This window comes from Cyrtonyx montezumae, unplaced genomic scaffold, assembly GCF_038088225.1.
Source record: "Cyrtonyx montezumae isolate F1298 unplaced genomic scaffold, pur_monq_1.0 scaffold_16, whole genome shotgun sequence".
In the NCBI taxonomy this organism is placed as follows: Eukaryota; Metazoa; Chordata; class Aves; order Galliformes; family Odontophoridae; genus Cyrtonyx; species Cyrtonyx montezumae.
Window position 1 is genome coordinate 8,123,815 of NW_027071892.1, and position 27,305 is coordinate 8,151,119.

A 27,305-nucleotide genomic window follows, 5' to 3' on the forward strand; every position below is an offset into this window, starting at 1 on the left:
TAACTCGCACGTTCATTGACTGTGACTAAAAACTCGTGTGTGTGATATGCATCTGCCACACTGCTTTATTTTAGCTATTATTTGCATTAAACTTCCTTATTCTTCCATTGTCTTGTTTACCACTAAGATATCACTGACTTCCCACTCAGATAAGCCTGGGAGAGCAAACACACATCAGAAGCGAATGAAACCTGTTAGGTATGAACCTCACACACCTGCATCCACGCTCCCTAAGCCATCTCTGTCTACCTGAATCCAGCCATCCATATTTAGGATTTTGATTTAGTAGTTGGGTAGGGATAGTGATAGGAGGATGGTTGGACTAGATGATCTTGTAGGTCCTTTCCAACCTAATGAACCTATGAACCTATATTGGATAGCCCCACCAGCACCCTCCTACGGCATACCCTTGCTGCTATTGTGAGCTATCACTGCTCATAAAAATGTTACTGATACATTAAAAAATGATCTTATCTGCCCTGAGTTATTTTCTAAGTTATTCTATGCTTCAGTGCATGCAGTAAGGACATCTACCGTGCAAAAAGCTTTGCAATTCAAGAGATGTACTGATTCACCACTTAGCTAATACATGACCAAGGCACAGAACTCAGGTCATGAACCCACCCCTTACACAGAAAGCTGTTTTTTCCTTCAGAACTCCCTCAGAAAAGTTACCTTAAGGTATAAGCAAGAACCTCAGCGTTTCAGATTCTACTCGACTGGCAAACATCTTCTAACAAATAACTAAGACTTCACATAAAACCTGACAGAGCAGCTAGAACAGGACTGTAAGGAACTGCTTGAGTTTGCTTTTTCATCTCCCATACTTCTTTCATAGGAGACACTTCATTCACATTCTTGTAATATTCAAGGCAAAGCTATCTCAGCACTTTAGGTCACAAACTATTTTTCCAAATTAAACAGTCAATATACCGAAAAGTAAGAACTGCAGAGTGTTACCCCAACCTACAAGTGTTTTATCCTTTAAAAAAAATGCTCTGTTATCAGCATCTTATAGAGCTGCAAATTTAACTACAGTACCAAGAAACACACAGTGAGATACTCAGTGATGCCAGAGAGAACAGGTATGACAAAGCACCCTTCCAAAAGGGAACTGTGATTCAAAGAATGACAAGAAATAGTAAAGTTCCACATAGAAATGTGATTGCAGTGAAAGCTCTCATACTGCACACCACAGATAGGTTACAAAGTGAGAGGAAGGCAAGGGCTGAAGACAGCAAAAGGAGCTGCTGGCTTTTCAGAGTGGGTATTGAAGAAAATCACTGTTTAATTCCCAAACAAAGACTTTGAACAATAACATTCCTTAAGCGTACAAACAAGAAAAATCCTGCCCAACAAGGTTTAAGAAGATTAGGACACAGTTTCTAAAGGTGCATAAGGTCCTTCCAACCCATAAAGCTTCCCCTACAATTTAAAACTGAGTTGTCCCAAACTCAACACCAGGCTTGAAAGAAAGCATGTCTCCCTACTGAGACCAGCAGGGTTTGCCAGCACCAACCAGAACATCTGATGTGCCCACAGCTTACCACCAGAATGCAAACACAGAGTCACCGCTATTCTAAGTGCAAACCAGCCCTGTGAAGAGGAAGCACGCACTCTGCAAACAGGAAAGTCCACTGTGCACATGCAAGTGGGAAGGCCCATAAAACACAGCATGCATTTTCTAGAAATCCAGTACAACTTCAGTTTCAACTAAAACTATATCAACTGCAGAAGTACTATAAAACATACTCTGAGCATCCAAAGCCACCCATACCAGAATTTCTAACCCTCTGTAGGGCAAAAAAACACCAAGTACTCAGGAGAAACCACGCAAAGAATGGTATATTTTTGGAAAACTTATATAGATGGTAAACAAATAACTGGTAAGTAAAGAATGGCTCACCTTCGGGATAGTCAGGGCTTGACGATAACTCCACACAGGAGGGATCTCCAACAAGAGACCCTTCCCCAGGGATGGTCAGCCCTTAAACGGGGTCTGGGAGAGGTGGCACCAGACTCTACCCCTTCTGGTCACACAGGTGCACTGCCTTCACCTGTGCTCCTGCAGCTGACTCAGTGCTCACCTCAGGTGATCAATCAGTTGTTCAGGCCATGATTCGCAGTTCCCATACACCCTCCCAACACTCAGAACAGCATAACAAGGCGGATATATAGAACAAGTTCAGTAAAGGAGAATACTTTCCCAGACACATCTTGCATCAACGGGAATCTGTAATTATACTTCTGTGGGATTAGAAGAATCCAGAAACTAAACAACCACACCCAAAGGAACTTTTACTCATGAAACGAAAGGCCATTGCCACGTGGCTTGGAGAAGGACAACAAATCACAAAGCCATCTAAATTCTTGGGAGCCAGGGCAGCTACTGGACAAAAACATTTGGTAATTACAATGTGTCAAAAACTTCATAATTACACTCAAAAATAAATAAATAAATGAACACACTGCTTACATAAGAGAAACTATCATCAGAAATCCTACACAAATGAGCTGCTGCAAACATGACAGTCTAGTTCTCACTACTACCTGATGTCTCAGCTTCCCCACTCCACGCGCTCGGGCCTCAGTTTCTCACTAATCTATTACTCCCAATTAAGTTCTTCCATAAACAGAAATTTGAAACATGTAGCATCCAAAATTCTTCACATAAAAAAGTGTAGTTCCAGGGAAAACAGAAAAACTGAAATGGATGGTTCAGTTCAATGTTCAGCCAGTTTTGTGAAAGCTGAAAGTAAACTGGAAAAAGATATTAACATCAGCAACGTAAGAGCGGGTGTCTTTTCATTAGCTGGAAAAGGCAAACACGTTCAAGTGCTAATTTTTATACTTGTTAAGTAATATCTTAACAGTTCTTGAGATAAGCGGCACAATGGCATCTGCTGAGATTATCTTATCTTTTCTGAACTGGTAAAAGCAGCTCATTAACTCAGAACTCTTCGGCAAACATCCGATGAACAAGAGACAAGTTCTTACAACTAAGAACATCCACGTGTTTCTCCCTTATCCCTGCATCACCTTCACTCAATGACCGCTCCACTTCAAAAACCAAACCCACCACCGTCTTCCACCTCCACCACACAAACTCGCACAAAACCCACAGGTTTTCAGCCCCCGGAGCCTCTTCGCACTGACGAGCACCGCGCTGCATCGCTCCCCCATCCCTCAGCGCTGCACGGTGTGACCCACAGCGGGCCGCTCTCGGGGCGGATCACGAAGGAAGCGCAAAAACAGCGCTGCGCAAACGTGACACAAACGCTGCCCCGCAGCGAGTGCGTCTCCGGCCTCCTCCACTGGCAGCACGGAGGCAGCCGGCCGCCGCTGTGACACGCGCAGGGAGCTCGCCCCTCGCTTCCCGTCCCTCGGGCCCTCACCTCGCTCCGCGCTTCCCCCCCGCACGAACCGCCCCACTGGAGCTACCGCGCCCTGCGGCCCCGCACCGAGCCCTCCATCCCGCGCTCACCCAGAAGGGCTCCGAGGCGTCCGCGCTGCAGAGGCTTTCGATTCCCATGTGGCGTCGAGGCGACCCGCGGACCGCCGCGGCAGCGCTGCGCTTCCCTCTCCGCACCTCTCCGTGCCCAGGCGGCGGCGGCCGGCAGCGCCAGCGCAGCGCCCTGATTGGCTCCGCGGTCACGGGGATGCGGGTCCCGACGGCGCCGCCGCCCGCGCCGCGCGGCCCCGCCTCGACGTGGGCGGGAGCAGGCGGCGTGCCACGCGGGGCCGCCCCGAGCCGGCCTCGGCCCGCCCGGCGCCTCGGCACGCGGGGGCCGCTCCGGGGCCGGGGGGCGGTAAGAGTCGGAATCGCCTAGGAGCCCGCTCGGCGAAACCGGCCTCCCCGCCTGGTCCCGTGCCCGCGCACCTGCGCGCGGCACCGCCCGCCCCGGTCCCGCGTTCCCGGGCACGCGCTGCCCGCAGGGGCTCCAGCCGGCACTGAGCTCGGAGATCCCCGGCGCCGTTCGGGTGAAAGCCGCAGCCTCGCCTCGCTTTCGAGCGTTTGACTTCCCAACGTGAACCAGTTAAACTGGTTTCAAAACCCTGAATTGGTTCTAATCGTTGCTAGCGGGAACTGAAACTGAACCAAAATAGCTTCACCCGCAGTTTGCATTCAAATATGTGCTAGTGAAGTAACTCACCGCCCCGCGGTGGTACGCGGTTGCGTCTCGTGGAGCTCGCTCTGAATTTCAGCGCATCAGTTCAACCCGCGCGGCAGCACCGCGCCGAGCTGACCCGCGACACGGGGACGGCGCTGCAGGGAGCAGCGGCTGCTCACTGCTCAGTGCTGCTCTGCGAAGAGCTGCAGAAGCATGGAAAAGCTTCAGCGTGTTGCACACGGAACCCCGGTGAATCAAGGAATTGGATTGAATCTAAACTAGGCATCATAGCTTCAGCAAACAGGAAACTTTAGGAAGAAACTCGGGGACCGCAGAAATACAGGTATTGCTGAAGAGGTCTGTGAAGAAAAGGAGGCAGATTTGCTGGCGACATAATGTAATCCCCTTAACATCTGGAAATTTACTTTTAGCTTTAATCTTCTGACCATCGGAGATGTCACTCCCTTTGGAATTTCTGTCCATCTTTGGAATGTGATGAATATTAATGCATTATGCCTTTAAATGTGTCGTCGTTTCTCTCTTGGATGTGCATGTTTAGTGGAGTGATCCCCCATGCACCCAGCGCTGTAATAAAGTGAATACCTACTGGACATACTGCATTGTTGTGTCAAGTTACTTTGTCAGATTTCTCAGCATCAATTGGTGAGCCAGGCAGGAGCCTCATCTTTGATGGTTGCACTAGATGATCTTATAGGTCCTTTCCAACCTTATGAACCTATGAACCTCTGCTTGACTGCAGGTCCCGCTGAGAGGGCGACTCCCCAGGTGCCCACCGGCAGCTTGTCCGGAGGGGGCTCCAACTCAGACAGATCACCACAGGAGCAGACAAGATCCTCTGGAAAAAGGCACACCCTAGGTTTGGATTCTCTTTCTATTCTCTGATTCTTTTCTTTGGTAAAGGCCTTGGGGAAAAGGCACTCATAGGTTCATAGGTACATAAGGTTGGAAAGGACCTACAAGATCATCTAGTCCAACCATCCTCCTATCACTATCCCTACCCAACTACTAAATCAAATCCCTTAGCACCTCATCTAAACGCTTCTTGAACAGCACTAGGGACGGTGCCTCAACCACCTCCCTAGGCAGGCCATTCCAGTGCCTGACCACTCTTTCAGAAAAAAAATGTTTCCTCAGGTCTAATCTAAATCTTCCCCGGTGCAACTTGTGGCCATTCCCTCTCATCCTGTCATTATTTATCAGGGAGAAGAGGCCCATCCCCTCCTCACCACAACCTCCCTTCAGGAAGTGGTAGAGTGCAATAAGGTCTCTGAGCCTTTTCTTCTCCAGACTAAACAATCCCAGCTCCCTCAGCCGCTCCTCATAAGACTTGTGCTCCAGACATAAGTCGGGTTGGGCAACGCAGAGTGCACGGCATGAGACTGTATCAGCCCTGAAGGCACTGAACTGGTTCAGCACGGGATGGAAAACGTGATTCTGCCTGAAAGCCACAGGCAGAGTCCCCATGGCTGTCCCTGCAGGCACAGCTCAGTCTCTGGACAGCAGTGCTCTGGCAGCTCCAGGGCTGCAGGAACAGCCAGGTTGGGGCAGGATGGCGGGAGGCAGCTCCTGGCCTCAGTGGTTGTGAGGCTGAGCCAGCACCGCCTGCAAACCTCATCACAGTGGAGGCCATCCCAGGGAGCAGCACAGGGGCTGGAACCAGAGCTGTGGGCAGACAGCATTCAGCAGCAGCATGGCAAGGTCAGTGCTGCCCCTCTGCCTGCTGCTCTCTGCCACCCTGAGGGACAGCTTGCCCGATTCCCCAGGGCTCAAGGCCCACACTCACCCTGTGCTGTGGTGGCTGCAGCAGCTGGTGGAGCAGGTGGGTGTTGGGCAGCCCCAGAGGGGTGCAGCACAGCAGGGATCATGCTTCTAGCATCCTTCACACCATTCCATTGCAGTTTCGCTGGTTCCAGGAGGTGACGCTGAGCTGTCTCCAGAGTATCGCCAGGAACTATGTCATCTCCTACAACATCAACAGCCACTTTTGGTCACTGGCAGAGCAGGCGGAGGCGGCCAATGCAGCCCGGGCTGCTGTGGGCACTGAGCTGGCTCACCTGGCTGCTGTCAGCCAGCAGCTGCAGCACAGTGTAAGGAGGCTGGAAGGTCGAGCCCTGAGCCACCATGCTGAGCCACGCAGTGCGCAGTCAGAAGGAGCTGCAGGACTCAGTGCCCCTCAGCACTCTCAGCTCTCAGTCCCTCAAGTTGAGGCATCAGCAGTGACAGCAGGAGGAAAGGCAGTGGGTGCTGGTGGAGACTGGTACCAGTAGAATGCCTGGGAAGGATGCCAAGCCCCTTGGTGACACCGAAGCTGTCACAGCAGCACTGCCTGCTTCAGCCACTGGCCCACAGGACCAGCTCCCAGGCCTCCAACAGCCGGAGACAGTTCACTCCTTCCTCCTTCCATTGCACTGGGCAGCTGAGCAATGTGGATCTCAGCGAGGACATCCGTGAGCTGGAGACAGAGCTCCCCCAGCCATATCCCAGTGAGATCCCCCACAATGAGAAGTTCCTGTCGCTAAAGTATGAGAGCCTGGACTATGACAACAGTGAAAACCAGCTGTTCCTGGAAGAAGAAAGGAGGATAAACCATGCGGCCTTCCAGACAGTGGAGATCAAATGCTGGGTCATCTGTGCCATGACTGGCATCCTCACCAGCCTTGTCGCCTGCTTCATCGACATTGTGGTGGAGAACCTGGCTGGGCTGAAGTACCATGTGGTGAAGGACAACATTGACAAGTTCACAGAGAAAGGGGGCCTGTCTTTCTCTCTGTTACTCTGGGCCACTCTGAATGCCAGTGTGGTGATGGTGGGCTCTGTTATCGTTGCTTTTATAGAGCCCGTCTCAGCTGGCAGTGGCATTCCCCAGGTCAAATGCTACCTTAATGGTGTGAAGATCCCACGTTGTCTGCCTCAAGACCCTGGTGATGAAAGTCTGTGGGGTCATCCTCTAGGTGGTCGGTGGCCTGGCTGTTGGGAAGGAAGGACCCGTGATTCTCTCTGGAGCTGTGATCGCTGCTGGCATCTCCCAGGGAAGATCCACGTCTTTGAAGCGAGACTTCAAGATCTTTGAGTACTTCCACAGAGACACAGAAAAAAGGGACTTTGTCTGAGCTGGAGCCACTGCCGGTGTCTCTGCAGCATTTGGTGCCCCTGTGGGGGGTGTTCTTTTCAGCTTAGAGGAATGAGCTTCCTTCTGGAACCAGTTCCTGACATGGAGAATATTCTTTGCCTCCATAATCTCCACATTCACTCTGAACTCTGTCCTGAGTGTTTACCATGGCAATGCTTGGGATCTGTCCAGCCCCAGGCTCATCAATTTTGGCAGGTTTGATAGCGAGAAAATGGGATACACGATCCAGGAAATTCCTATCTTCATCTTTATGGGCGTGGTTGGTGGGATCCTGGGGGCTCTGTTCAATGCCCTGAATTACTGGTTAACGGTATTCCGGATCAGGTACATCCACCAGCCTTGCCTCCAGGTGATTGAGGCCATGCTGTCTGTAGCAGTGACGGCAGCTCTGGGCTTTGTCATGATTTACTGCTCCTGAGACTGCCAGCCCATCCAGGGGAGCTCAGTGGCCTATACCCTGCAGCTTTTCTGTGCTGATGGAGTGTACAATTCCATGCCCACTGCCTTCTTCAACACACCTGAGAAGAGTGTCATCAATCTCTTCCATGACCCTCTAGGTTCCTACAACCCCATGACACTGGGCATGTTCACTGTGATGTATTTCTTCCTGGCCTGCTGGACATATGGCCTCATAGTATCCACAGGGGTCTTCATCCCTTCCCTGCTGATCGGTGCTGCTTGGGGACGGCTGTTTGGGATCTCCCTGTCCTACCTGACCAAGGGCTCGATCTGGACTGACCCTGGGAAGTATGCCCTGATGGGAGCTGCTGCACAGTTGGGTAGGATAGTGTGGATGACGCTGAGTCTCACTGTCATCATGATGGCAGCAACAGGAAACGTCACCTACGGATTCCCCATCATGCTGGTGCTGATGACAGCAAAGATCGTGGGAGATTACTTTGTGGAGGGACTCTATGACATGCACATCCAGCTTCAGAGCGTGCCCTTCCTACACTGGGAGGCCCCAGTGACGTCACACTCTCTCACCGCCAGGGAAGTGATGAGCACACCCGTCGCCTGCCTGCGGAGGTTCGAGCGGGTGGGCACCGCGGTGGACATCCTCAGCGACACCTCCTCCAACCACAGCAGCCTCCCAGTGGTGGAGAGCAACCCCAACACCACACAGGTGGCCAGGCTGTGGGGTTTGATCCTGCACTCTCAGCTCATCGTCCTGCTGAAGCACAAGGTTTTTGTGGAAAGGGACAACCTGAGCCTGGTGCAGCGGCAGCTGAAGCTGAAGGATTTCTGGGACTCAGTTTCAGTTCCTGAACTTTGCCTTGAAATTAAACCTAACAGCAAACACGGGATGGAAAACAACATCCGCTTATCAATTGGAAATCATGTGTAAGAAAGCAGCAACCCATGAAGTCACAGAGAAATCTGGGAGGATGTGGAGATAAATGTCTGCCTGTGGGAATGGCACAGGTCAGTGGTGGCACAGCCTGAGCAGGCTGGGAGCACAGGGAGCAGCCCTGCACTGCTGAGCCACTGCTGTGTGAGAGGAACGGGCACTGCAGCAATGCTGCTGGAGAATTATGATTTTCTCTCTAAATTGTACTTATTGCTTCCTTTCAGCTATTCCTTGAAATCCCTGAATATAAATGTTTTCTTTGAGGGGAACGTTTGGAAACCAAGCAACGGCCGCTTTGTCAGAGCTCTGAGCGGCTTCAGTGCGTGGAGAGGACACCCACGCTCCTCCAGGCTGGCGGGCTGCTCTGCTCCTTCCAGACCGTGACACATCCACTTGTTCATCCGTGCTGACTGCATTTCCTCTGGGAAACACTCCATCATCCACAAAGCAAACATTGCCAGCTCATCGCAGCAAGGCACGGCTCGCTGACACTGCACGCTTCCTCGAGCGCAGCAGCATCGGGCGGTTCTGCTTTGGCACGTCCTTTTAAAACACTTCAGGAGGGACTCTCTGCACTCCTTTATTATTTCTTTTTTTAACGAAAGCCGGAACGTCCTTCCTCAGCCGTGGCTCCCCAAGCAGTCACGCACAACGCGCCGCCTTTCTGACGGCGCGCTGCTAACCCGCCCTCAGCCCGCCCGTCTCCCCTCTCACGTCACTCACCGCCCGCCGCACAGCGCGATTGGTCGGTGGGCGCTGGGAGGCGGGGATAGAAGGCGCCCACCGCCGCGCTCTGCGCCTGCGCGGCGTCCGAGTGGCGGTGGCTGTTGGTCGCGTCCGGGTTGGCGGCGGTTGGGCCATGGCGACAATAGCGGAGCTGAAAGCAGGTGGCGGCCGCGGGGCGGGCGGGCACGGCACGGCAGGGCAGGGCAGGGCAGGGCAGGGCAGGGCAGCGCAGCCCCGAGCGCTGATGGGGCTGCTGGCTCGCACGGGGCGTTGGGGGCTGGCAGGAACGCCCTGAGCTTCAGGTGCTCTGTCGTTGATGTCGGGCTGCTCATCCCTCGTTAAAAAGCTTCTGGAAGCGTCTGCATTTCTTTAACGGCTCTATCTGTAGACAGTATCTGCTGCTGTTGTCGCCCAGCGGCCGGTTCCCAGGTGTGGATATCTTAACTTCACCGTGAATATCTGGAAATTGTGTTTGCATTGCGTCTGATGAACGTTGCTCGGGCACGTTAGGGTTTATATTAACCGAGTTTTTATGGTAACAGTTTTAAAGGACACGCTGGAAAAAAGAGGAGCCCTGGGGCAGATAAAAGCGAGGATCAGAGCTGAGGTGTTCAACGCGTTGGATGACCAAAGCGAACCACGGCCGCCGCTGTCTCATGAGAACCTTCTGATCAACGAGCTGATCCGCGAGTACCTGGAATTCAACAAGTATAAGTACGCAGCATCTGTGCTCACTGCAGGTACTGCCTGAGTTTGTGGTGTCACGGCTGCTGTAACCGCTGCTCGGTGCCTGGTTGGGTGACTGCTGAAACCATGTGATCAGGCAGGAACAAACTTCACGATCGCGGCTAACCCTACAAACAAATAGGATACACACACCCTCTCCACTGCATTATTTGCAGCATTATGGCAAGTTATGCCATTAGTTTTTAAGAAGATGTTTTCTTTGTTGCTTGTCCTTGAGGTAAATAGCGCTGATGTTGACAGAGCAGTTGATGCGAGAGCAAAAACGCCTGCCAGCAGCCTGCAGAACCAGAACACCGTGCCTGACATGTGCGCTTTTGTTGTGAAAAAATGTATGTTTTTTAAATGTATACTGCAGTTTTCTTACTGGCATTTGAGCAAAATAATAAACAAAGGAAATCATACAAATCAACAAAATTGAGGAACAGTTTAAACGAATTCATTAGTTGATGGTCTGAATTACAGCAGTTCAGGCAGGTAAGCTATCAGGTGTGATTATGAGTCCTCAGCTTGCATACAAAAAAGGACGTGAAGAAGGTCTGTTTTTTAACAACTCAGTTAATTGTTACTGTCTGAGATAAAATACCAATATTCTGAGAGCTATGCCATTTAACTGGGAGCTCTAATTTGTCTGGTACAGCATGCATTTGTGTTTGCACCTGACGCTAGTATTATTTTTTTTTAATTTTAAGCTCTGTAAATTGTACTTAAGATGTGGTAATTACATTTGCTATATAAGAGTATGATCTATTTTCCAGAAGCTGGCCAGCCTGAAGTGCCCTTGGATAGACAGTTTCTTGTCAAGGAGCTGAACATTGTTGAAGATGCAAATGGAAAATCAGTGTAAGGATTGATTTTGGAATGCACAATATACTCTGCACATAAATCACATACAAGCATTCTGTCACCAGCTCAATATGACTGGATCACACCTGCTCCAAATATGCTGGATTCAGACTCATGGTATCAAGCATGGAGCCATTTTCAAGTATACCAAAAGCTAGCATTAACTGCAGTGAATGCTATAGAATATGTTCTCAAGCTGTTGTAATTGCATGCCTGAGTCTCTTTCCACTTTACTCCTTTTCATTCATTCAGAAGAAAACGTATTCTTTGCATATTACTGCATTGATACACAAAGCAGTAAAAAGATCATTGCCCTGAGAGATAAGATGTAAATTGACAGTGTTATGATGCAACTAGATTCGTTAGCTAAGGTGCAGAAGTGGGTTTAAACATGCTTAGCAATGCCCTGGAGCTTGGGCCCACAGAATCTGACTCATTCTTAGTAAAAATCTGCTTCAGGATACGTGGTGGTGCTCAAACCTACAGCCCACTGATCACATGTTTGATTTGCGCATGGCTCTGTTATCTGTGCTTTGTATGCTCTGGTTCTTCTCTTACAAGAGATCTGGAGTTTAGTTGAGAATGTCTCTTAGTGCAAGCTTTGTGGAGAAGAGTGGTCTTCAGGGGTTATACTAATTGCATTTGGCATAATGAATTTTAAATAATTAGTCTGAAGAAATGTTAACATTCTTTAGAACTGAACATTAAGGTGTAAGAACTTTTGAGGAGAAGGTGTTTTGTTGGTTTTTCTGTTTGTTTTTTTAAAATGCTCAGTACTTAATATATTTCATAGACAGCTTTTTGATTCATAGATACATTAGGTTGGAAAGGACCTACAAGATCATCTAGTCCAACCATCCTCCTATCACCATCCCTACCCACCGAATTACTAAATCAAATTCCTTAGCACCTCATCTAAATGTTTGTGATTTCTGTCTTGAGCAGACCTCTCTTGTATGGAATTATATCACACTTCTTACATCATGGTAAAGAAGAAAGTATCCAGAGTACTCTTCCTGTGTCTTTGCTGAATTATCCAAAGCAGAACTTTGACAAACCATCGACTGAGAGGAATCAGAAAGGTGGGTGTGGGTATAGGGTCATTTTCACAGAAGTTTTGTTTGTGACTAGATTCTCTATGAGCTATGCTTGATGATAACCATGTAAACACGTGAGTGGACACAGGGTACCTCCTCTGTGCAAATAATGTTTGGTACAGAAACCTTCTTCATTGAAAAAATTCTTCAGTAGGACATTGTACATCAAAATACCATTAAAGCATGTGACCTGACCATCCCTGTTGCTCATGTATTCATTTAAGAAAATTCCTACTATATCTAACTTCTGATTTCTAAAACTACCTGATGTTCCTTTATTCAAATAAGTGTCCAACTTAGACAGGCTCTTAGGTCTGCTTCTCTTCTGTTGGCATGCTAATGCTGTGTACAGTGTACAAATCGCATTGCCCTCAGAAATGGAAAGACAGATATTTTATTGCATGGATACTGTACTTTGAAAGAGGGCATTTGTAAAAGTTAGGGACAGCAAAATTTGTATAATTTTTCAGCAGTGTAAAGAGTGCTGTGAAGGTTTTGTTACCACGTGGTAGCTGCAGCTATCTGTTAGCTACTAACATGAAGTAGAAAAACTCAAAATTTTTAGCATTATTCTGTTAATTCTTTTGGACTGTTAGAAGCTGAAAACTCACTTAAATTTGGACAGTTGTGCTACTCAGTAGATGGCGGAATATCTGATATGCCACTTATGCTTTAAGAAACAGATTTCCTGCTGCATTTACTGGTAAAGTTCAGAATATATCGATATGTGGCTTTTCTGATAATGAGAATTGGTATAATGAATTGTTTTGCCAATTTCATAGAAGTTAAACTGGCCAAACTGTACTTCCTTACACAATTACAGATCTCGAGTGGGTCAGCTAGACACAGTCTTATTACACTGGCAATTTAAAACACAAATTTTAACATCAGTTCTTCGTATATTAAATAGTGGAAATGTTTCTTTTCTTGGGAGTTAATTGATGAGGATGATGTAGTTGCCCTTCTGCCAGTAGAGGGGGCTGAAGATGTAAAATGTCAGCACGAAAGCTGCTGTAACTGTTTTGTTAGAAGATTCTTATTCCTATCAGAAATAAAGTGCTTGTTCTTGTTTGTTTTTTTAACGTTTAACTAATTGTCTCAGTTTTGAAACTGAATCCGCACAGTCACCTTGCCCTGTTAACCCCAGTATAGCACTTAGGGATTTAATTGCTTAGTTACAAGCCTCCAGATTAATTGTAAGACATGACAGCACATTACTCTTCAAACTAAACAAAAATATAAAACTAGAGTTACAAGTTGTTACTTTCTCCATGGAATATACCAGTGGAGACCCGAAGGCAGTGGCTTTAAAGTACTACATATAATTAGGGTACACACTATGGTAATTAAGTTCATTCATATACTCAGCCTTCACAGTCTCATATTTAACATCTGTCTTGCTCTTCCTATGAGAAATTGTCTTTCTTGCTTGTGGTGTTGAATGAATATTCAAATAAACTGGTACACAGAACAGGGATCTTGATACAAGTGGTGCAGTTGGATGTTAACTGACTTCACAGAGGTGGGTTGAAGCAATCTAAGATCTAAAGTTCTAAATTGTCTGAGCTTGCTATAATGATATTACGTATCACAGTTCTTAATAATACTTGCATCTTTGGCTCTCCAAATGTGTGAAAGTATTTATGTCTGTGTTTCATTTTTAGATAGAATTCCAGAACCAGGAAGGATGGCTGGCACAAGCATTGAAGAGCCTGTTGTGCTACGAAGTATAAAGAGATGACGTCTTTTATCTGTTAGTTTATCTTGTAAAGCTCTTTGAGAGTTAATTTATGATATTTTTCATTATCTAAATTTCTCCATCGTGTCCAGTGGGACCATTTCTGTTAGAGCTACCCATAAGACAGGGAGGCTGGGTCATTCTTACTGCCAGTGAAAAAATATTAGCAAAAAGGCATTCATCCAGTGCTGATAGAAGGAAAATGGTATATAAAGTCAGATTAGTCAAACTCATGTCTAGAATTAGGCCTAAAAATCTTCTTTTTAATAAATTTGCTAGATATTTCTAATTTCTGCACTTTTGTTTTTGTCTTCATGTGCCTTTTCTGGAGTCTGAGTATTTTTTGTCAGTTTTATTGTGTTGGGTATTTCAAATAATTTTGGAAAGATTTTTCATTAGGAAAAGCTGCTGCTACTTTTAGATAAGTATGGGAAAACAAGTTTGGAAAGAAAATGGAAGTCCTTCATAGGAATAGTTGTTTTTAATTCTCTGGAAACAAGGACTATATTTATCTTTATGCCAGCAAACAAAGTATTTTCCATCTGGAGTTGTACAGTGTAACACTTATGTATATGGGATGGGGGAAGAACTTCTGTTTTTTTCCCAGATGACATGCAAGTAAAGGCAGGAAGAGTTAAAAATGAGCTTGGTAGTCAATCACTGATTCCCAGAACTTTTTTTAGATGAGGTATTCGGATGTTTTTACTGATAGGCCTGGACCTTGCAGTGGTAAATAAAAAACACTGTGATCCATTTTTTCTTTCTAACAAATTTAAACATGTTAATGTTCCCAGTGGTTCTGAAAGCAGTTTTGTATAACTGTTAAATAAATGGTACAGTAAGTGTTTGGGGTTAAAAGGGAAGGAAGATAATGTACAGTTTGCAAATGTTAAGGACCCAAAGCTGTACAGTCTCTGCAACATTTTCCCTCAGTCTTGATTTGACCTAACCAGCGTTGTAGGTTTTTTTTTTTTTATTTTGATAAGTAGCCTAGGCTCCACTTCACTGTGAAACTGCAGAGAACTGCTATGGCTTTAAAGAGGAAGCTGCTTTTATCCATTTCAAGCGTTAGCAGTGAGCTCATCCCCTGTGTGACTGGCAATGCTGACAGCTCCTTCGGAAATAAATATTCCAATAAACTTCCAAGAGTAGAGGACTTGTGTGCAAATTTATCTTAGTCAGATCCATTTTTAAGTCTTTGTTAGCTTTGTATCAATTATAACTGACTGCTGGGTGAAGCAAGCACATGTAGGTATGTCCTTGATGTTTGCTGAGTCACCACCACTAGCACATGCAGCCACTTAGATGGAGAGCTGTGAGTATTAAAAGCTACCTGCCGTGGGAAGCTGCCTTGCTGCTGGGGCTCTTTCCTGCCACACTACTGCAAATCACTGCTCTATTTCTTCATTTCTCTGTCTAATAGTACAGCAGAAAAGTAGTCTTTAAACTCTTATTTATAAATGCCTTTCATTTTGGAATAAGCTGGAAGTGCCTCCGGAAGTTTGCAGAAAAGGACTTGTAAACAGCACAGATGTGATCACTCCAGCCACAGCAACTCCTGAATTTTGAACTTTGGTTTTCCAGAGGTTAAGTGTTTGTCCAAAACCCATTTTTATGTTTCTCATAACCTAGTGGGTCAAACTATTAGGTGCATTTGGAATGTGAACTGTCTTTTCAAGGGCAAGGAAAAGGATCTGCTGGAAAACAGAAGCCACAACCTTCTATGCTATGCAAATCTTCCAGGGTAACCAAAGCCATTGCATCTGCTTTCTGTCATCCCATCACAGATCATACAGAAGCTGCTCAGGTGCTGTGGAGCTCCCTGGAATTTTAGCAGCTGAAATCAAATACGATTTTTGTTCTCATGAAAAAAGATAAGGGAAAGTTTGGTACTTGACCTTCCCCAGTAACACAGCTCAGCATGCTCTTTGTCTCCACAGCCATGAAAGCAGAGGTTGTTACAAGGGTGTGTTCTAGTAAGCTTTGAGGTGAAGGTGTATATCTGAAATCAGAGTAGAAATTTAAAATAGAAAACTGAAAACCATTTTCTTTGTGAACTGCATCTTCTGTCCCTTGTCAAGGTTCTGTGCAAGTAATTCACAGTCCTTGAGCTGCAGCTTCAGATTTTAGAAGAAATTTCCTCCTAGGTGAGCAAACAAAAAATATTTTCTCAAACAAGTTTTGTCTTGTTAAATTACAGATCGTAATGCCATGCACTAACTGCCCTTATTCTTCCCACTGATACCGGAAAATGAGAAAAAGATAGAAGGGGTTGCAAGTTCCACATTTTCAGTGAGCAGAACACAGTTCTGAATTTTATCGGAGGTGGAACAATGTGAGACAGTTATACATGGGAGTTACATTAAATGGGGCTGTTCTTCATCTGAGTGTGATATCCAAAGTGAAGGTGACAAGGAGGTGGTGCAGTCTGCTATGGATATCAGATCTGGAAAGTACTTTGGAAGAACTTGACCCATGAGTTTCAAAAATATTCTTTAAAACCAAATTTTTGCTCTCCCCTAAAATTAGAGGAAACTGTGTGTGTGCACACTGCACAGAGCTGCTTCAGAGGGATTAGTTTCTGCCATGCACGGAGGAACCTTTTTTGTAAGTTTTATCAACAAGCCCCGAGGATTCAGTTGCACTCTCCTTCCTGAGCACGCTCTGTATCAAGCTAAATCCTGGTATTAGTAGATGGGTTTTCCGGAGGAGTGATTACCATTTGGTGATCATGTTTAGGAAGAAAAAAAAACCCAAATATTTGGTCCCTCTTTACAAGATGCCCTTTCAGTAGCAGCTAGTGCCGCTGATGAAGAATTCACCTCTCTGCTCACGCACTTCACTTGACCTGAGTCCAGCATTAAGCACAACGTTTACCCCTGAGCAGTTCCTGACTCCTTGGCCATGTCAGACTCCTCGTGTCATTAACTGTTCTGGTTTGGGTGCACACTGCCTCTCCTGTCACAAAAGCACTACTCTCTCTAGATCCAACAGCACATTGCCTTAGAGAAATATGGTTGATCTTTAAGTAAAATCGTTTCTAAGCAAATAATTTGCTTGCCTGACACTCATTATTTAAGAACCTAACTTATCACAGTGTTCTCCTCTCTGGGATTCAGGTTACAGAGTGGTGAGGCAGCTGAAAGCTCATTTATTTCCCTCTGGAGCCCTCCTTTTTCCCAAGTACAGTGTTTACTGTGCAGATTCAGAAGAAGACAATTTAAGGGTGGGCTTTATTATTTCTAGAAAAGTACATTTTAAAAATGCAGTTAAATAAAGTTTGTTTTGTTGTAACAAAAACACCGTCCACGGGAACTCCACAGCTTTCAGTCTGATGCACCTTTGGCTTAAAAAGTACCACAGCATCAGGGAAACTCCAACCAGGATATTTTATTAGCGTGAGTATTCTTAGGCTGACTTTAAGTGAAGGTTGGAACCAGGCTTACTCTTATCACTTCCTACCCCACACGGCTCCAAACTGCAACTGGTTCAGGCACAGCAGGAATATTTTTTTAAACTTTCCAGCTCGGTGTAATGTCACATCATATATCACCCTCCACCGCTGCCTCTTTAAACACACTACTTGGGCAGCAAGCCTGCATGTGCACATGCAGTGCTTTGTGAACCAGCAGGAATAATTTCCACTCCTTTTTAAGCTACTATTAAAATGCATCTGGTTTTGTGAAACAGCTGGGTAGGTTTACAAGAAGCTTCTTAGGATAACTGTGATGAATGCCAAAATGATCGCGCTTTTCGGAGGATCCCCTTGCATTTCAGTATTCTCTGTTCATTACATTCCTATTTAAAAGCTCAAGTTGCAACAGAGAAACTGTAAAATGAATGGGGTGAACTCACAGTGCTTTCTGCTAGCAAGGGTGAGCTTCTTCAATTGACATCTGGATATCATTTCCCCTGGCTTCCTTCCAATGCAGTCACACACACGAGTCCGATCTGGACAGGGCTTTGCTGGACTGCAGCGCAGTGCAGCCCCCATCTCCCAGGGCTTTCACTCAAAGGCTGGAACCCAAAAGGCTGGATGAGCAAATGGAGTCTTCTCCAGCTTTTATAACATAGCTGGAATTTCTGCAGTGTGGAGGGGAAGGAGCCCTGATGCTCTTCCACTCTCTCCTTTTTGCCAAGATTTGCTCACCACTGCCCAGTGCTGGAAGCAGGGTCTGACGGTCCATACGGTCCACCACACCTGCAGGCACTGGTGCTCACACTGGAGGTTTTCAGCCCAGCTTCCCCTCATAGGTATTCTCCTAGGATGCCAAGACCTATATGAGTCTCATCCATTTTCCCCAGCAGAGCATATTTTCTAGACAGGACTGTTGATGTCAAAAGAAATTATTTCAGCCAGGACCATGCTCTGATCCTTTGGGTATACACCATATTTAGTCTGTTGCTGAGAGGGGGATGTTTCGGTATTTTGTGTTTGGCACGTTGATGGGAATTCCTAGAGGATCCTAGCTTTCCCTTTTTGGGATGTCTCCATCCCCAGGTCTCTCTGCACAAGGCTGTTGGCTACTTGTGGCAGGAGGAGGGGGGACAGCCAGGGACTGAAGGTTTCAGGGCTGTGAGGGAGGTTTGATGAGGAGCAGATCCCTCCCCAGCCCCAGGGCTGGTTCCACACTCTGTCCTCCTCTCCCCCCCCACACAGTACTGCTGCCCACTCTTTCCACCACATCCCCACGGCTGTTCCCCCTCAGCTATTTATCACTTCTCTTCTTCCATTTATGGACAGAGGGAGGTATTTCTTATATATGAAAATGTATTTACGATGCTTTCTTGGAAACTTCGCTAGATGCTGCCTGGCAAGAGAAACTTTGGCAAACCTGCTGTGAAGCTGGGAAAGATCCCTTATACTCCCCAAGGGCAAGGGAGGCTGACACCAGCCCCCACAGCCCAGTGTCACACAAACACGCAGAGACCCCAGTGCAACCTTCCTGCCATCCCTTGCTATACCAGGAACACCACCCCCACCCCCACACCAAGCAGCCCCTCCACTCAGAACTTATCCCATCTCTGAGAGAAGGCACTGAGGTGGGAGGGAGCCCGCTGTGCCCCACAGCACCAGGGTCTGCCCTTTACCCTCGGCAGGGCAGAGGGGCGAGGATGCTGCCAAGGCAGGAAGGAGTTAAAGGGCCCATTTGCTCGGCCAAAATGTTGCATCTCCAGGAACAAGCAAAAGCTCTGAACCTTAGTGCACCCTCTGAGGCCTTCCCAAAAGCAAGGGATTTCAGACCCAGTTTGCTTTGCTGAAAGGCAGCTGGGGGCAAGGGTAGTGGCCTGGGGCTGGGCCTTGATGGCAATGAGTTCGTTGTCTGAGGCCAAGTGTTTTAACCCAGGTACTGGGAGGATTTTCCAGCAGGACGTGGTTTGCAGGGCCCCTCCCCACTGACAAGATTCTCCTCCTCTATATAGGGAGGCAGTGAAGGCTGCAAGGACTCGGACTGTCCCGGCTGGTGGCTGTACAGGTTCCTGACTCTCCAGTTCCCTCCCTGCTGCCCTACTCGGACAACTGTGAGTATGGGGAGGGGGAGGAGGGGGCAGCACACGCTGCTGGGACGGGGCTGGGTTCTGCTGCACTGGGATGGAGCCGGGTGGTGAGCTGGGCACCGTGCTACTTTGCAACCATTTTCAGTGAGTGACCCTGCAGGTAGCACACAAAGCAGAATAGAGGGAGACCTAATTCTGCTCAAATGGCTTCTCCTGAGTTGTGTGCTGCTAATTGGGTTCTGCTTAAAATATGCTAGAGCGATGACCATTTGTAGGCATGCACAGACCAGGCTCGGTCCTTGGTTACTCCTAACGCTGCCATGGCCACACTGAGTGCTGGCTGCACTGAGCCCGCAGCAAGGTGCAGGCTTGCACCTTGGTACCCTGCAGCAGGGCATAGGGTGTGGGAGACACCCACCAGCTGAACTTCTGCAGTGCACTTCCTAAGCTGCTCAATGAAAGTCTAAGCAGGTAGTATCATTCACCTGTCAGCTGCTTGTTCTTTGAAGAAGAAAAACTTCTAAATAAAACTACGAGAGGAAACTGAAGCATTGTTACAGAAGTACCTTGCTATTGCGTATGTGCATTTTTAATATATTGGAAATCAACTTGAAGTGAAACTTATCTGACAGATTAATTTAAGTAATTTCAAATGCAACCTTTATACTTTTTTTTTTTTAAGGGATAATAAAGAAACAAACTTCTAACTTCAACAAAATACTGCCAGTAAGTTAAGAAGACAGTAGATGGCAGTATAGAAAGTGGCTTCAATGTCATCCCAAAGGCTATCTGGCTTCTATCACACACATATATATATGTGTGTATGCATATATATATATATACACATATATATGTAGATATGGAAGGGTGTACATGTGTTTATAAGGAAGAAGCAACCTGAGATATTTTAAATATAAGGAAAATCAGAAGTTTTCCCTTCTTATCCAATATATATATTTCAATTAAACCTTTCCTACAATACATTTTGTAAAGGCAAGCCCACCTTTTTCTCTCAAAGTTTGGCCCTGGCAGGCAGCTTGCAAGAGGATGCTGTGCCTGGCTGAGCTTCCCAAGCCCCCAGAGCTCTCATTTCCCACTAACACAGAGACCAAAAGGACAAAACTTCAGAGGGCAAAGCTCTTGCCTAAGCAGTCACTTCATTACTGCATGGTACTCCTCTGGCTGTGTTCGCTTAGATGTAAACAATGATTTTTATTATCTCATTTGCAATTGACATGCTAGTCCCTAAAAGGTATTTGTTTTGAATTTGTTATCATTACATTTTTGTGGAACAGCGAGTATTGAGGAGAACATCGCCATATATGGTAGCGTGCATAGACATACGCAGGGATCCAAACTCTTTATAACTCACTGGGAATTAATAGTTGCAAATCTGTTGGCTTTTCTTTTAGTATGTTACTTTTAGAAGAAGCAAAGAATGAGAGGTAGCTTTCCAACTTGTGCACAGCTCAGTTAACATAGGGATTACTTATGAACTCTAATGCAGAATCTGATTTACTTCATAGTGATATTTGGGGCTATTGGAAGTAGCTGGTATTTTCCATTTGAAGGAGTCTATCCCCACATAATGCAATTCAAGTGTTATTTCCTTTTTTTTTTTCCCCCTTTCTCTCCAGTTTGTAACACAACCTGGCCCAATTTCACTGAAGCAGCAGAAAAGCTGTCAAGTGACCCATCAGTTATGTATTAACTTGAATTAAGGGAGGTGAGCACACCTGGTAGGAGGCCAAGTCACTTTCAGACTATTTGATGAATGTACATGGATAGTGCTTTAAACCCAGTCCTGTGGAATTACTGAAAATGCTCTCTCCTAAAATACAGACTAGTGCTGTTGAATAACTTTATTAAACTTGTACTGATGGCAACTCTGTGTTCAGATCAAATTGTCTGTGATGAGAGCGAGCATTTGAAGAATGGCCCCAGTGACCAAGGAGAGGCAGAAGGCTGGGAAGGATGCCTTGCAGTGCCTGTCATAAGGCTAAATGCTGGGGAGCCAGTCCAAAATGAACATCAAATGATCAGGATTCACCCTAGATTATTTTTTCCCTTAGCTATGCTCAGTTGGCGATTCAGTCAAGTACTGGAAAAATGAAAGATAAAGCAACCTGAAAAGAGCTCCACAAAAAACGACTGTGCCCCAGGAGGCACATTTTGAGTCAAGCAGCAGGTTATGGTTATCCTTCAGTCAGAAATCAGTATGAGAGCATGACTTGTTTTCTGAAAATAATTTACATGCGTGGTTATATGTTCCACTGTTTGGATAATTCTTCCCTGTACAGCCATGATAAGCTTTAATACTGACATCCACATCCTGCAGAGGAAGAGAAAAGTGCTCTTTATTGCCTCATTAGGATAACAGCAGTCCCTTTAAGCTCTGACCCAGGAGGCAATTCTGCTTAGCCAATAACCTTTTAAATAAAGAGCACTTCCTGGAAATAATTATACTTTGTCCTTGGAGTAATATACTCAGGATAAACTACTTTTAAAAACAACATTCTGATTCTGTCACTGATATTATAAGGGAAAGAACAATGAAAATCAGCAGCAGGACAGAAGAAGGAATAGAAAAGTTATGGAAGTGTGTGTGCCCCTGTGAATGTGCATGTTTGGAGTTCAGACGAGTATAGCAGATAGACCCAGCTCTTGGAGTAATTTGGCATATTTCTGAGGCAAAAAAACTTCATGTAAGTAATATTTTTTATCATTGCTTTTCCTCCTCCTTTCTTTGGGATAGCTCTCTTTTATACAGAACAGGCTTTGCTCTTGACCAGAAGATGTGGGCTATCACCTTTCTGAAAGAACAGATGAGAACCTCATGCCACTCTTCCTCTTAGCCAGCTCCATGGATAAAACCCCGGGGCTGCCCAAGGACTCAGTTTTGCCTTCTCATGGGGTGTTCTCAATGGCCTTTCATCAGTCTTTCTCCTTGACCCATTTTCTCAACATCAGTCATGTGCTGGACCAGTGCAGAACAGTATAGATCAAAGATGGACCTGCAGGCTTACTGCCAGTTTTGAATCAGAGAGCTTCAGCACCTCATTATGACAAATCTGCTTGAGTCTGCAGTGCTCATCTTCTGCACCTTCTATTTAGAAAACTTTACTTTTGTTACTATGCTTATTAATCTACATTCCGTAACAGAATAACTCAAGCTTCATCCTCAGATTCCAGATGATCATTCATAAAATCTTTTTAGTCAACTGATGTTTCTTCCTTGTTTTTCATAGGAGTTACGTAGTTCAGATTACATATTCCCTATGTCTTGTAGAGAGTTTGTTCTCACCATGTTTAAACTAATATCCACAAAATCATTACATGACTATGAGTAGTCAGATACAGTACTTAGATCTAAATAAAAACTCATACTCCCGAGAATTGCAGTTCATTTAATCTCTTAGACCTTACAACCTCACCTAATTTTCAGAAAGATGAAATTTAAAACTTTTTACTCACAGGAAGGTTACATAGGTAACCAGGAATGAGCTTCCCTTGGTCCCTGAGCAACAAGACGAGCAAAGAACAGTTGGGTTGTCCTACTGGTAGCATGCTTTGTAGCAGGCCAGCTGTTTCATCTTTGTTTGAGTTTTTGAGGTGAATGGTCAGGACAATTTCCTCCATCATCACTTTTGGGCAGCCTTCAAGTAGAAGGAATTGGCTCCATGAAACTCAGCTCTGCAGTTCAGTTTAATTTTCAGGTGTTTCTGATGGCAATACCAAATTCTTATCAATGTGGATGTGCTGCCACTTGGCACTTACCCAATGGCATCACAATCCAATCTTTAAGGACAACTCCCTAGCTCTCATCTCTGGGTCTATGGCAAACTGAAATCCTCTCACCTTTCCACAGGATCTCCTTCCATGCTTCTGGGGCAGTGGGGTGCAGAACATGCCTTGCATTGCTACTGCAGCAGGAGGAGAGGCCACAGCATCTCCTGCTGCTCCCCTAGCCCTGCTTCTGCAGGCCTGGGGGTGGTTCCCCCATCCAGCTGCCTTCACCCTGCAGATGCCAGCTGGAAAGCTCTGCTGGAGAGAATACCATCTCCATTATTGGAACTGTGCAACTCTACCAGCCCTCTTGGCAGCAAGCGAACATTTTCTGCTTTAATCCGCACAGAGGTCAAATAGTTTCCTCTTGCAGCTCTCTTCCAAGAATCCCCTGGGAGACAGCAAAGGGCCACATCCTACAGAGCTTCCTCACAGGGACTCAGGGCAGGGAACACCACGCATGGCCGAGTGGTGATGCACAGAACCAAGCTGTTCGTTTATCACCCAATCACCCACCTCAACACACACACCGAGTGCTCACAGTTGAGCTGGCTAAACTTTACTGCTGGTGTTTTTTCCAGGCTAGTTATTTCTAGAACGTGCACATTTAGAGGAAAGCTGTTTTTCTTTAGATGAGAGCCTTTTCAAGGGAGTTTAAAGAGTCGAGACATCCTACTTCCACTGCATTTCACTGGGATATCACCTAACTCATTCCAGCACTTCTAGAATCTGGACTTGTTTTTATGCTTTAGGTCACCTGCATGATCCATGCTTCTCACTCAGACCCCTCACACAGTTTGGCCTTGCAAAAAAATAGTCATCTGTGGGATGGTTTTGGGGACAAATACTTGGAAACCACACTCTGATACTCCCAGAGTACAGGGTGTCCATTTGGCCACGTACCACAGAGCTGGAACTTTGCAAATATCATTCTGCTTATGGGTTCACTGCTGACATCTTTAGTAGTCAGTTCTCCAAGGTCCCTTGAGATTTATGTTTGTTTGAATACTGTAAATATTAAATTAACTCTCAGTAAGGAAATGAAACAGCCTCTGTCTCCTTGAGATGTTTTTCTCAGCCACGCTCTTCCCCACTCCCCAGAGCTGCCTTCTCTGCTCTGCTGCACAGCAGGTTTCCTGACTAGCACCACTCTTTTCCTACTCTGAAGCAAACTACAAGACCTCTGTTTACTCCTTTTCTCATTGAGTACTGTACATCCCACACTTAGGAACGCTCCAGCATTAATCAGCCCAGCTGCTGTGCAGCTACATCTTGATTTTCAATGGCCAGAGCAAAAAAATAAAACAAAAAATCCGCCTCCTCCCTCCCAAATGCAGTGCAAAACAGCCAAAACCCTCCCATTGCTCTCACCTACAGAACAGATACATCCAGCAACTTCTTCATGGACAATTGCACGATGCTACATGCAACTGCATGACACAGTGCATCATCCTTCCAATCTGAGCATCACAGTTCAGGGTATCTAATAGCTGATGTAACTTCACAACTTCTTTTCTCCACTTCTTTCTTAAGTTGTGGATATTAACCCATCATAAATAATCATCTCTCACTGTCTGAGCCACAGAAAATAATGTTACTTCTCCTTCACCAGCACTACTGATTGCAATGGTATTTTTTCTTTTTTTCTATTGACCTCTTATTTTTGTTCTTCTCCAAATGAAATGGTATTACAGCAATTGGGAATGGTCCTTCACAAGAAAAAGTTTGTTTCTGTTCTTTCTGGAACACAGCCTGGGAATTGTTCTTCTACTAATTATTTCATTATTGTGCTCATATTTCAGCACACACTCAACACTATTTGGGCAATGCTAACTTTTGAGTATATCTGAGTTAAATTAACTTTGTGGTGAATAAGAGATGAAGCTGGAGGAAACTGTTCAGATGGTGCTCTTGCTGCAGTCCTGACAGTCTAATTGCATAGGTGCTAATTATGTCTTACTTTTCTCTCCAATCTTCTGTACAATATAAACAAAATGAGGGTAATTAGCTTAGGAGTCCTCATTTATTTAGCACCCTAAAGCTTCTGTGTCAGATTATTCCAGACACAGTAAGAAAGGAGTGAGACTCAGGTATTTAAATGTGGATTCCGTAAGGTATCCAAAAGTATCTGCATGGAAAAGCATGATATGACCCAGGACCTACAGTGCTTTGGATCTACCACATGGTAAAGATTTAGTACACGTTTTACTTGGAACAACTCCACATTTACTTCTCCTAAAGCAGAATATTTTGCCTCCTCAACAGGTAATTACTGAGTCAAAATGTCTCAAAAACCTCTCAGCGATGATGAGAAGTTCCTCTTTGTGGACAAAAACTTCGTTAACAATCCACTTGCCCAGGCTGACTGGTCAGCGAAGAAACTGGTTTGGGTTCCATCAGAGAAACATGGATTTGAAGCAGCAAGTATCAAGGAAGAGAAAGGGGATGAGGTGACAGTTGAACTACAGGAAAATGGAAAGAAAGTGACACTGAGCAAGGATGATATCCAGAAGATGAACCCTCCAAAGTTCTCCAAAGTGGAGGATATGGCCGAGCTGACTTGCCTCAATGAAGCTTCAGTGCTGCATAATCTAAGGGAGAGATACTTCTCAGGCTTAATTTATGTAAGTATAGTTGAACACACATATGACGTTTTATCTTGCATGCTACCATGTCCCATCACAATCAAAGTGGATCCCACCTGCTGTCTGGGATAAGTACTTGTGTGTAACATTGCCATGCAAGTACACATCCCTCAGCAACAGGATCCTAAACCAAAAATGTATTTAGGCAACTTTATTCTCAATGTTTCTTCTCTTTATTAGTTTTCTGCTTTATTCAACTAAATTAAAACCATAAAGGGTTTCCTTCCCCGAAGTTCGATAATTATTAAATGATGTTATTGATTTGGAGAGTATCCTCTGATAGTTAAACAGCTGTCCTGCTACTTTGAAAAATCAGTAGGGGCTCTTTAATGACTTAAATGGAAACCTGAACAAATTTTCAGTCCGTATGCCCCAACAATAACTTCAAAGAAGACCACATGGACGAGCCAGGTTACATTGCCTTTTCCCAGGCAAATTCCCAAGGAAACACAGTGGACAAGTTCTGGTTGGTGGGTGCCTGAGTTTGACTAAATGAAAAATCCCACTGGAATTCAGTGAGAGTGCTCATATCCTTCAAAGATATACATCTACTAGGGCTTTTCTTTTCCCCCATGTTGGTCAGCTTACAGAGCAGAGAGGTCCGGGTAAATTCAAATCTCTGTTCATGTGACTCAAGGCCAAGACTTTTCTGCTTCCCATTTCACACAAGTGTGTTAACATAATCATGTTTTGCCGTTAATAATCTGCATCAGTCATCATCAAACTGCACAATAAAAGAGGCCAGGAAATTTCCATGGGATTTATCTGTTATCTTTGATTCTACACAGAGGATCTCTATGTTATGTTGTAGAGAAGTAACCAACAAATTCAATCCATTAAAATTTTACTTACATGATAACCATTGATGAATGAAAGAAAGCACAGAGCTTAAATAACATGGTTTTAGAGGCAGAAGTAGAACTGTATTTAATTTGAAGAATGCTAAATTGGAAGGTAGGAAATTAAGTATAAAATAAGATATAAATAATTACAAAAAACATTTAATTGTTATGCATAACTTAATAAAGCTAGTAGCTGAAGATCTTCCCTTCAGTAACATACTAAAAATCACAGAATAAAATGCCAGAAAGAAGCTAGACCTCCCATGCTGTCAGCATTTGGTTTTATTGGATTCTGTGTCTACAGGCAAACAGACTGAGCTGTGCATGATTATAATTATAGAGCACAAAGTGTTAATTACTAAAATAGAATGTGTCTGAAAATGTTTTGTGCTGATGCAAGATTTAAAAGGAATTACTATAAGTATAGATGGATAAAATGTGAAGTAGGTGGGTGTTTTTTTGTCTGTTAAAAAAAACCAACAACCAGATGTTTCAGGACTTCCTGCCCATTTACTTTGTGGAGTTTCATGGAACTCTGACAGGAAGTTAATTTACTTGTATCATCCACTTTTGAAAAGTTAAAATTTGTTTTCACGGAGTCAAACATGGAAGTATATCTGAAATTATGCTCTCCCTCAAGAGAGAAGACTTCAAGATGGTGTTTAATTAACAGTTTTTTTAAAAATAACATTGTAATACAAATAGCATTTTCAGGAAGCCTAAAACTGTTTTAAATTGTCCAGCCTTACTCAGGGATGTCCTACTGGA

The 27,305-nt window shown here is 45.2% G+C and overlaps 3 protein-coding genes and 1 pseudogene across 9 annotated transcripts in view; 3 read left to right on the top strand and 1 right to left on the bottom strand.

Annotated features, from left to right (window-relative positions):
- LOC136046199 (multidrug resistance-associated protein 1) overlaps positions 1 to 3,605 on the bottom strand; it is a 59,226-nt gene extending 55,621 nt beyond the window's left edge. For all 4 annotated transcript variants that reach the window (XM_065732631.1, XM_065732629.1, XM_065732632.1 and 1 more), the window contains exon 1: positions 3,485 to 3,605. In XM_065732631.1, the coding sequence (XP_065588703.1) occupies positions 3,485 to 3,532 (48 nt within the window). In that variant the 5' untranslated portion in view covers positions 3,533 to 3,605. The remainder of the gene's footprint in view (positions 1 to 3,484) is intronic.
- Positions 3,606 to 6,414: 2,809 nt separating this feature from the next.
- Positions 6,415 to 8,791, top strand: LOC136046440 (H(+)/Cl(-) exchange transporter 7-like; annotated as a pseudogene).
- Positions 8,792 to 9,459: 668 nt separating this feature from the next.
- On the top strand, positions 9,460 to 14,066 carry CEP20 (centrosomal protein 20). 3 transcript variants are annotated; one of them, XM_065732663.1, is made up of 5 exons: positions 9,460 to 9,501; positions 9,883 to 10,080; positions 10,843 to 10,927; positions 11,876 to 12,012; positions 13,692 to 14,066. In XM_065732663.1, the coding sequence occupies exons 1-5, from the start codon at positions 9,474 to 9,476 to the stop codon at positions 13,766 to 13,768; spliced, it is 525 nt and encodes a 174-aa protein (XP_065588735.1). In that variant the 5' UTR covers positions 9,460 to 9,473; the 3' UTR covers positions 13,769 to 14,066. The 3 variants fall into 3 exon arrangements, with proteins under 3 accessions (XP_065588735.1, XP_065588736.1, XP_065588737.1); XM_065732664.1 differs by lacking the exon at positions 13,692 to 14,066 and having other exon boundaries at positions 10,843 to 10,925; positions 11,876 to 12,006; XM_065732665.1 differs by lacking the exons at positions 11,876 to 12,012; positions 13,692 to 14,066 and having other exon boundaries at positions 10,843 to 10,931.
- A 5,141-nt stretch (positions 14,067 to 19,207) lies between these two features.
- The window catches only part of MYH11 (myosin heavy chain 11), a 54,845-nt gene continuing 46,747 nt past the window's right edge, over positions 19,208 to 27,305 (top strand). The window contains exons 1-2 of one of the 2 annotated variants that reach the window (XM_065732647.1): positions 19,208 to 19,288; positions 25,316 to 25,674. In XM_065732647.1, the coding sequence (XP_065588719.1) occupies positions 25,333 to 25,674 (342 nt within the window). In that variant the 5' untranslated portion in view covers positions 19,208 to 19,288; positions 25,316 to 25,332. The remainder of the gene's footprint in view (positions 19,289 to 25,315; positions 25,675 to 27,305) is intronic. The other variant, XM_065732646.1, reaches the window with a different exon arrangement.

What these genes read in the sequence shown, in the direction of transcription:
- CEP20 (XM_065732663.1), top strand. Translation starts at nt 9,474, where the DNA reads ATGGCGACAATAGCGGAGCTGAAAGCAG. An exon ending in AGCATCTGTGCTCACTGCAG is followed by an intron (nt 10,081 to 10,842) that starts GTACTGCCTGAG and finishes TCTATTTTCCAG; the next exon opens with AAGCTGGCCAGCCTGAAGTG. An exon ending in GATGCAAATGGAAAATCAGT is followed by an intron (nt 10,928 to 11,875) that starts GTAAGGATTGAT and finishes TGTCTTGAGCAG; the next exon opens with ACCTCTCTTGTATGGAATTA.